The following is an 11,035-nucleotide window of genomic DNA, read 5'->3' as shown; positions in this document are numbered from 1 at the left end:
TTAGTTGATGAGACATGACACCTAACTCATAAGGAGAAAAATGAATTAAAAATAAAAATAATCACAGGGGGGGAAAAAAAGGGGGAAAGAAAGACCACAATCCGAGGAAGACATCAAGCACAAAAAATAGCTAAGAAGAGAAAACCAAAGGAAAGGATCGAAGAGAGAACAATACATGCACCGACGAGCTAAATGTGTAACAACTTGAATAAAACCAAGCGAGATAAAAACAGAGAAGCTCAAGAATTGTAAAATTACAGAAAAGTCAAAAAATTGAAAGGGACTAAGCCACAAAAGAAGAAAGAAATAAGAAAATCCACTAAGGACAACAAAGAATAAAGGGGGAGAACTAAGAACCCAAACACTCGAACATCTAAAGATCAACACTAAAAAACAAAAAAGGAAAAAAATAAAAGAATTAAAAATTAAAACCGGATAATATAGAAAAATGTATATATACATTTCTATATGTGTATGTAAGTGTATATACATGTATACATTTATATATGTATAATAATGTGTATATACATATATATCTGTATATACATATAAATATACATATATACCTGCGGAGACCTATATATCTAAATACATATATATATGTAAAAACATATATATGTATATAACTATATAAGCGCATTTATAAACATATACTTCATGTATATATATATACATATATATGTGAATATATATATATATATATATATATATAAGATATGGTTACTTCTATATGTGCGAATAATATAGACTTATATATATGGCACTATTGTTACAAGAGTATCTAAATCTATATCACAATATTATATATATAAATATATATATATATATGTATATATATATATATATGTATGTATATGTATAAATATATCAGTGCGTCTAAAAACCTAAACAAGAAACAACGAAGAGGAAAAGAATTTAATTTTTTATAATAGATATGGTATATATTTGTATAAATATGTAGCAATAATGTCGCAAATTTATATAAATCTCTATCACGAACAAAAAATAAATAAAAAAATTAAAAAATGTATAAGAATAAATATAAGCCGGTAAACTAAAACACTGAACTACGAAGAAGAAAAACACAAATAAATAAATTAAAAAAAAAAAAAAAAAAAAGAAGAAAGAGAGAAAAGAAAAAATAATTTCAAGCGAAAAAGAACAAGGAGGTAGGGGCGCCACGAAATAAGCGAAACCACCCAACGAAGAGCAAGGGAAATTAATAAAGAGACAGAACAAGAGACCATTGAGTGTGGCTAAAGCAAATGAAAAAAAGCAACAAACCAAAGAATAGAAACCGAGAGGACGACCACAAGGTTATAAAAGGGGGAAATAAAAAAGAAGGAAAGCGCACGCATAAGCACAAGAGAAAACAGAGGAAAGAAAATTAAACACTAACTGAAGAAAGGAAACAAAAGAAAAACAAGAAAACGATGTGTTCACCCCGACGAAGGGCCAGGACATGGGAGAAAGGGTGGGGGGGAGAGAGGAGAGAAGGGAGAAGGAGGAGCCAGCGGGGAAGGAAGGGACAACGGGAAGCTTGACGAGGGGGGAGACGCGACTAGAAAGAGAGCTAAGAGCGCGGCGAATTGCGAAGTGAGGATAACAAAGGATGCCAAGAACTGCTTAAGGTCCATCCGTCATCACGATTGAGGTTAGAAGGGTTATCATTGATGACAATGGCTTCCTTGAGCTTTCTTTTAGCAAAGTTGTCTTCCCTGAACACAATTTGCGTCCTCTCCAAGCAGATATGATGCTTAGTAGAGGAAGAATGATCAGCTAATGCAGATTTGAGGACCCGCTCATGCTTGATGTCAGTGGCATGTTCCTTCATTCTAGTGTTGAATGAACGGCCCGTTTCACCAATGTAAGGGGTACCGCAAGAGCACATGACCTTATAGACACCAGAATCTGCAAAGGCATCCCTAGGGTCTTTGATGGGGGGAACACGATGCCTAAGCATGGATGCGGGCCTGAAGGCAACTCTAATGCCTTTTTTGCCCAAAATCTTGGAGATCTTGTTGGAAATCCCCTCGACATAAGGAATCGAAAAGAAAGGGGGCGATTGGGCGACAGAGAGAGGAGGACGAGGGGCCGAAAGAAAGAGGGAATTGGCCAAGCGAATAGCTATGGATATTTGCTTGTCAGAGTATCCATTCCACTTGAATACTTGACGAAGGTGCGCGAGCTCTTGGTCTAGGTTGTCACTGTCACAAATCCTAAAAGCTCTTAAGGCTAGGCTTTTTAGGATACCTACCTTCTGACAAGGGTGGTGGTGGGAGGCAGCATGGAGATAGAGGTCAGTGTGGGTGGACTTACGAAAAACTCGACGACCAAGAGTGCCATCGGGTTTTTTAAGGATAAGGACATCAAGGAAAGGTAAGCAATTATCTGCTTCTAACTCCTTGGTGAAAGAGATGCTAGGAACTAAGTTGTTGATGTGGGCATGGAACTCTTCTAGCTTGTCTAGGCCATGCGACCAACAGACATTGGTGTCATCTACATAGCGTTTCCACCACTTGGGTTTCAAAGGGAAGGAGTGTAAAGCCTTTGCCTCAAACTCCTCCATGTATAAATTAGCAATGACCGGTGAAAGAGGGGAACCCATGGCCACCCCCCCGACCTGCTCATAGATGACACCATTGAAGGAGAAGAAAGTGGATCTCAAGCATAACTCCACAAGAGAGGCAACCTCAGACGAAACTTTCTTCTTGATAATGTCTAAGGAGTCAGGTATGGGAACCTTAGTGAACAGCGAGACCACATCAAAACTAACTAAGATATCGTCGTTGACACAAGAGGCATCTTTAATGAACTGGACAAACTGGTTGGAATCTTTGACAAAAGAGTCGGAATTACCAACGAGGGGGGATAATAATTTGGCAAGGAATGTCGCAAGCTTGTGGGTCGGGGAGCCTATAGTGTCAACAATGGGCCTAAGCGGAATGTTAGCTTTGTGGATTTTGGGAACCCCATAAATGCGGGGGGTGAGCTCCTTCGTGGGCAACAATCGCTTTTTTGTGTCAATGTCGAAGGAGGAATCATTAATAGCAGCTTTGACCTTTCTCACGATCTTGGCGCAAGGATTAGAGGCCACAATCTTGTAGCTGCTGGAGTCCGAGAGGAGGTCCAACATCTTCGACAGATAATCAGACTTGTTCATAATTACCGTGGCATTACCTTTGTCCGCCCTAGTAATAATGAGATCAAAATTACGAAGAAGATTAATAAAAGCTGCAAACTCATGCGAGGGAATGTTTCTTCTGGGGGGCTTGGCCTTCCTCAGAGCCACGGCACAATCTTGCCTGGCCTCTTCGGCAGTGTTGGCCGGAAGAGAATGAAGAGCATTCTCAATGTCCTCCTTCTCCCTTCTCTCCTCTCCCCCCCCACCCTTTCTCCCACGTCCTGGCCCTTCGTCGGGGTGAACACATCGTTTTCTTGTTTTTCTTTTGTTTCCTTTCTTCAGTTAGTGTTTAATTTTCTTTCCTCTATTTTCTCTTGTGCTTATGCGTGCGCTTTCCTTCTTTTTTATTTCCCCCTTTTATAACCTTGTGGTCGTCCTCTCGGTTTCTATTCTTTGGTTTGTTGCTTTTTTTCATTTGCTTTAGCCACACTCAATGGTCTCTTGTTCTGTCTCTTTATTAATTTCCCTTGCTCTTCGTTGGGTGGTTTCGCTTATTTCGTGGCGCCCCTACCTCCTTGTTCTTTTTCGCTTGAAATTATTTTTTCTTTTCTCTCTTTCTTCTTTTTTTTTTTTTTTTTTTTTTTTTTTTAAAATTTATTTATTTGTGTTTTTCTTCTTCGTAGTTCAGTGTTTTAGTTTAGCGGCTTATATTTATTCTTATACATTTTTTAATTTTTTTATTTATTTTTTGTTCGTGATAGATATTTATATAAATTTGCGACATTATTGCTACATATTTATACAAATATATACCATATCTATTATAAAAAATTAAATTTTTTTCCTCTTCGTTGTTTCTTGTTTAGGTTTTTAGACGCACTGATATATTTATACATATACATACATATATATATATATACATATATATATATATATATATATATTTTTATATTTATATATATAATATTGTGATATAGATTTAGATACTCTTGTAACAATAGTGCCATATATATAAGTCTATATTATTCGCACATATAGAAGTAACCATATCTTTTATATATATATATATATATATATATATATATATATATATATATATATATTCACATATATATGTATATATATATACATGAAGTATATGTTTATAAATGCGCTTATATAGTTATATACATATATATGTTTTTACATATATATATGTATTTAGATATATAGGTCTCCGCAGGTATATATGTATATTTATATGTATATACAGATATATATGTATATACACATTATTATACATATATAAATGTATACATGTATATACACTTACATACACATATAGACATGTATATATACATTTTTCTATATTATCCGGTTTTAATTTTTTATTCTTTTATTTTTTTCCTTTTTTGTTTTTTAGTGTTGATCTTTAGATGTTCGAGTGTTTGGGTTCTTAGTTCTCCCCCTTTATTCTTTGTCGTCCTTAGTGGATTTTCTTATTTCTTTCTTCTTTGGTGGCTTAGTCCCTTTCAATTTTTTGACTTTTCTGTAATTTTACAATTCTTGAGCTTCTCTATTTTTATCTCGCTTGGTTTTATTCAAGTTGTTACACATTTAGCTCGTCGGTGCATGTATTGTTCTCTCTTCGATCCTTTCCTTTGGTTTTCTCTTCTTAGCTATTTTTTGTGCTTGATGGCTTCCTCGGATTGTGGTCTTTCTTTCCCCCTTTTTTTCCCCCCCTGTGATTATTTTTATTTTTAATTCATTTTTCTCCTTATGAGTTAGGTGTCATGTCTCATCAACTAACTCTCTCTCCTCCCCTTCCCCCTCCCTTCTATTTCTTCAGCTGGTTGGATCTGCATTCTATTTTTTTCATGTTCTCTTTTCCCTCTAGCATCCTGATGATGGATCATGTAGTATGATCCGAAACGTTGATGTAAAAAAAAAAAAATTATACACAATCAAATCCAGAAATTTGACAGCACATTAGCATGGATTGTGGAAATCTAATAGATCTCATTGATACCCTTCATGGGAGGGAATTTTCGGTTAAGTCTATATTGCTGGAGAAACTTAGAACCAAGCTTGCTAAGAAGATTGCAGATCTAGCCTTTCTGAAACGTTGTCGGGACTCCAAGATTGTTCCCACTTTTGTCAAGATCATCCACCACTTGTGGAATGTCCACACCAAACACATTTTTCTGCGTGCAGCTTTGGCTCTGCTTAGAGTGATCATTAAATCAACGCGGAGGACAATTAATCTCCTGAATTCCAAGCTGTTACCGCTCCATCTCGAGCTCGCGGCTTGCTTGAGACCAGACCTCTGGATCCGGTTAGACGTTACCTCTCATGCCAAAGCCATGGGCCGAAAATTTTCATGTGTTCATAGACAACAATCGAAGTTCGATGCTCTCCTCCGGAAAAAGCTCCGTTGCAATCATGGCACTCAGCAGCTCTCATTTCACCTGCGTAGTGGGCTCCCCTTATCACCCCCTTTCTGTGGTCAACGTGGTGCTGAGCAGCAACTGGACCCGACGCTTCGCATTGTTTGTGGCCGTCCCAGCAGCGCTCTTCCTCAGCAGCCATCTCTGTCTTCGCTCTGTCCTAGCTCTGCGGCGGTGTCTGCAGTGATCTCCCCAGCTACGCAACCCATGCTTGGACCCTTGCAGCGTGGTCCTCCTCTGTCGATCTCCTCCCCCAATCTCTCGGCTTCTGGTTGGTCACTCCAGGCTTGCTCGCACAGATCCCTACGCGGCTCTTCTCTCCAACGGTCTTCTTCCAACGATTGCCTGCCGTCTTGTCAAGGTGCGGCTTCTTCTTCCTCCCCCTCTCGTTTCAAATTTAATGTTATTAATGAGTCTGTCCCAGCGTCTTCATCTTCCACGCATTCTAGTATCTCTCCTATTTATTACCAACCACCCCCCTCCTTGATTTGCGTCCTTGGCTCGGGTGTTGATTTGCCTAGCAGCTCCGATTGCCAATCCCCTCCTCTTTCTCCCCATTCGCCCCCCCCCCCCACTTCGTCAACAACCCATCCCCTGTACGTTCTCGGGCCCCTTGCATAGATTTTCCTGCGCGTATAATCCCCCCTTGCCATCCGGTTTGCCCTCCCGCTTCGAACAATGGCCCCATTGACAATTGGGAGTCCAAATTAGTTGTCAACCTTTCTAATGCCCCCATCGAACCTCTCGCTTTTAGGGTTCTCAAGAGGGGTCTCAATTTCTCTCTATCGCCCCGCACCATCCCTCGCGCTGATTTTTTGGTGGACATTGAGAATGCTCTTCATTCTCTTCCGGCCAACACTGCCGAAGAGGCCAGGCAAGATTGTGCCGTGGCTCTGAGGAAGGCCAAGCCCCCCAGAAGAAACATTCCCTCGCATGAGTTTGCAGCTTTTATTAATCTTCTTCGTAATTTTGATCTCATTATTACTAGGGCGGACAAAGGTAATGCCACGGTAATTATGAACAAGTCTGATTATCTATCGAAGATGTTGGACCTCCTCTCGGACTCCAGCAGCTACAAGATTGTGGCCTCTAATCCTTGCGCCAAGATCATGAGAAAGGTCAAAGCTGCTATTAATGATTCCTCCTTCGACATTGACACAAAAAAGCGATTGTTGCCCACGAAGGAGCTCACCCCCCGCATTTATGGGGTTCCCAAAATCCACAAAGCTAACATTCCGCTTAGGCCCATTGTTGACACTATAGGCTCCCCGACCCACAAGCTTGCGACATTCCTTGCCAAATTATTATCCCCCCTCATTGGTAATTCCGACTCTTTTGTCAAAGATTCCAACCAGTTTGTCCAGTTCATTAAAGATGCCTCTTGTGTCAACGACGATATCTTAGTTAGTTTTGATGTGGTCTCGCTGTTCACTAAGGTTCCCATACCTGACTCCTTAGACATTATCAAGAAGAAAGTTTCGTCTGAGGTTGCCTCTCTTGTGGAGTTATGCTTGAGATCCACTTTCTTCTCCTTCAATGGTGTCATCTATGAGCAGGTCGGGGGGGTGGCCATGGGTTCCCCTCTTTCACCGGTCATTGCTAATTTATACATGGAGGAGTTTGAGGCAAAGGCTTTACACTCCTTCCCTTTGAAACCCAAGTGGTGGAAACGCTATGTAGATGACACCAATGTCTGTTGGTCGCATGGCCTAGACAAGCTAGAAGAGTTCCATGCCCACATCAACAACTTAGTTCCTAGCATCTCTTTCACCAAGGAGTTAGAAGCAGATAATTGCTTACCTTTCCTTGATGTCCTTATCCTTAAAAAACCCGATGGCACTCTTGGTCGTCGAGTTTTTCGTAAGTCCACCCACACTGACCTCTATCTCCATGCTGCCTCCCACCACCACCCTTGTCAGAAGGTAGGTATCCTAAAAAGCCTAGCCTTAAGAGCTTTTAGGATTTGTGATAGTGACAACCTAGACCAAGAGCTCGCGCACCTTCGTCAAGTATTCAAGTGGAATGGATACTCTGACAAGCAAATATCCACAGCTATTCGCTTGGCCAATTCCCTCTTTCTTTCGGCCCCTCGTCCTCCTCTCTCTATCGCCCAATCGCCCCCTTTCTTTTCGATTCCTTATGTCGAGGGGATTTCCAACAAGATCTCCAAGATTTTGGGCAAAAAAGGCATTAGAGTTGCCTTCAGGCCCGCATCCATGCTTAGGCATCGTGTTCCCCCCATCAAAGACCCTAGGGATGCCTTTGCAGATTCTGGTGTCTATAAGGTCATGTGCTCTTGCGGTACCCCTTACATTGGTGAAACGGGCCGTTCATTCAACACTAGAATGAAGGAACATGCCGCTGACATCAAGCATGAGCGGGTCCTCAAATCTGCATTAGCTGATCATTCTTCCTCTACTAAGCATCATATCTGCTTGGAGAGGACGCAAATTGTGTTCAGGGAAGACAACTTTGCTAAAAGAAAGCTCAAGGAAGCCATTGTCATCAATGATAACCCTTCTAACCTCAATCGTGATGACGGATGGACCTTAAGCAGTTCTTGGCATCCTTTGTTATCCTCACTTCGCAATTCACCGCGCTCTTAGCTCTCTTTCTAGTCGCGTCTCCCCCCTCGTCAAGCTTCCCGTTGTCCCTTCCTTCCCCGCTGGCTCCTCCTTCTCCCTTCTCTCCTCTCCCCCCCACCCTTTCTCCCATGTCCTGGCCCTTCGTCGGGGTGAACACATCGTTTTCTTGTTTTTCTTTTGTTTCCTTTCTTCAGTTAGTGTTTAATTTTCTTTCCTCTGTTTTCTCTTGTGCTTATGCGTGCGCTTTCCTTCTTTTTTATTTCCCCCTTTTATAACCTTGTGGTCGTCCTCTCGGTTTCTATTCTTTGGTTTGTTGCTTTTTTTCATTTGCTTTAGCCACACTCAATGGTCTCTTGTTCTGTCTCTTTATTAATTTCCCTTGCTCTTCGTTGGGTGGTTTCGCTTATTTCGTGGCGCCCCTACCTCCTTGTTCTTTTTCGCTTGAAATTATTTTTTCTTTTCTCTCTTTCTTCTTTTTTTTTTTTTTTTTTTTAATTTATTTATTTGTGTTTTTCTTCTTCGTAGTTCAGTGTTTTAGTTTACCGGCTTATATTTATTCTTATACATTTTTTAATTTTTTAATTTATTTTTTGTTCGTGATAGAGATTTATATAAATTTGCGACATTATTGCTACATATTTATACAAATATATACCATATCTATTATAAAAAATTAAATTCTTTTCCTCTTCGTTGTTTCTTGTTTAGGTTTTTAGACGCACTGATATATTTATACATATACATACATATATATATATATATATATACATATATATATATATTTATATATATAATATTGTGATATAGATTTAGATACTCTTGTAACAATAGTGCCATATATATAAGTCTATATTATTCGCACATATAGAAGTAACCATATCTTATATATATATATATATATATATATATATATATATATATATATATATATATATATATATATATATATATATATATATATATATATATATATATATATATTCACATATATATGTGTATATATATACATGAAGTATATGTTTATAAATGCGCTTATATAGTTATATACATATATATGTTTTTACATATATATATGTATTTAGATATATAGGTCTCCGCAGGTATATATGTATATTTATATGTATATACAGATATATATGTATATACACATTATTATACATATATAAATGTATACATGTATATACACTTACATACACATATAGACATGTATATATACATTTTTCTATATTATCCGGTTTTAATTTTTTATTCTTTTATTTTTTTCCTTTTTTGTTTTTTAGTGTTGATCTTTAGATGTTCGAGTGTTTGGGTTCTTAGTTCTCCCCCTTTATTCTTTGTCGTCCTTAGTGGATTTTCTTATTTCTTTCTTCTTTTGTGGCTTAGTCCCTTTCAATTTTTTGACTTTTCTGTAATTTTACAATTCTTGAGCTTCTCTATTTTTATCTCGCTTGGTTTTATTCAAGTTGTTACACATTTAGCTCGTCGGTGCATGTATTGTTCTCTCTTCGATCCTTTCCTTTGGTTTTCTCTTCTTAGCTATTTTTTGTGCTTGATGGCTTCCTCGGATTGTGGTCTTTCTTTCCCCCTTTTTTTCCCCCCCTGTGATTATTTTTATTTTTAATTCATTTTTCTCCTTATGAGTTAGGTGTCATGTCTCATCAACTAACTCTCTCTCCTCCCCTTCCCCCTCCCTTCTATTTCTTCAGCTGGTTGGATCTGCATTCTATTTTTTTCATGTTCTCTTTTCCCTCTAGCATCCTGATGATGGATCATGTAGTATGATCCGAAACGTTGATGTAAAAAAAAATTATACACAATCAAATCCAGAAATTTGACAGCACATGATGTTTTAGGCTTGTTTTGTTCCTTTTTTAAGTATGACAATTCTTTACTCATTGCCTCTATTTGCTTTTTCATTTTCTTCAAAGGTGTAGGTTCCTCTTTCTGAATCAAGTTGTTGACATTAGGGTAAGTGCAAGAAGTTGGGTCTCACTTTTGAGCAAAAAGTGGAAGTGTTTTTCCGATTTTTGAAATTTCTTGTCAATTAATGTCAAAATTTGAGGCATTTAGAGATTGAATATTTTTATTTCTGAAAAAGTTTAAACAACATCTAAGAAAACTTGTCTATTTTAAATACAACCAACCCTCAATACTATACAAAATTGGAGGGTGGAGTTAAACCAACTATAGGACTATATATATTGTTTCTAAGATGAACATCCAGAAAAATATAGGATGCAACAAAATTTCTCAATAGACAATACATGCACTAGAGAACTATAATTTTTGATATTCATATTTTGGCTATTCAATAACATCAACATGTGCTGAAGTGGATCCAACACATGTACTTGTCTCCATATCATAATCTAGATGACATTTCTCTAGGAGACTGCTAAGCTCCTCAATTTCTACTTGTGTAAGGAAACTTTGGTATCTTGCAATGTACTATGCAGCTTTAACTTCATCTTTGTAAATCAGCAGCATCCCATCATGCATCAGCTTCATGAATCTAGACTTTGTAATCTCTAGGCAAAAAGAAACCTATGACATGATGTAAAAATGTATGAGTTTAAGGTTAAACTCAATAGGGAACCTTATCACATTTTGAAATATTTCCTTGTTCCTCTCCTTCTAAAGAAACCATAGTACTTCACCAATAAGATCAAATCAACATCTATTAAGAGATAAGTTAAAAGATCTCACATAACCAACCAACATTTCACACCAAGAAAAACTATCATTATTTTTCCAATCAATAGGATTACAAAAGAAAATGGCCCAAATTTTAGATGCATAAATACACTGAAAGAAAATATGTTCAAAGCTCTCGGGTCTATTACACAGATTGCAGGACATAGACTCAACATTAATGAATGACAAGACTGACCCAAAAGAAA

General features: G+C 37.9%; 1 protein-coding gene across 1 annotated transcript; it reads right to left on the bottom strand.

Moving 5' to 3' along the window:
- Positions 1-1,573: 1,573 nt before the first annotated feature.
- On the bottom strand, positions 1,574-3,163 carry LOC149568281 (uncharacterized). Its single transcript, XM_089816706.1, has one exon. The coding sequence runs from the start codon at positions 3,161-3,163 to the stop codon at positions 1,574-1,576; it is 1,590 nt and encodes a 529-aa protein (XP_089672832.1).
- Between the last annotated feature and the right edge of the window lie 7,872 nt (positions 3,164-11,035).

This window comes from Cupressus sempervirens, chromosome 3 (assembly GCF_028749045.1).
Source record: "Cupressus sempervirens isolate cs-2001-9-10 chromosome 3, ASM2874904v1, whole genome shotgun sequence".
Lineage (NCBI taxonomy): Eukaryota > Viridiplantae > Streptophyta > Pinopsida > Cupressales > Cupressaceae > Cupressus > Cupressus sempervirens.
Note: the sequence above shows the minus strand (reverse complement) of the source record. Positions and strands in the feature narration are given on the sequence as shown.

Excerpts from the sequence above, each read along its gene's own strand:
- LOC149568281 (XM_089816706.1), bottom strand. The coding sequence starts at position 3,163 with ATGAACAAGTCTGATTATCTGTCGAAGATGTTGGACCTCCTCTCGGAC.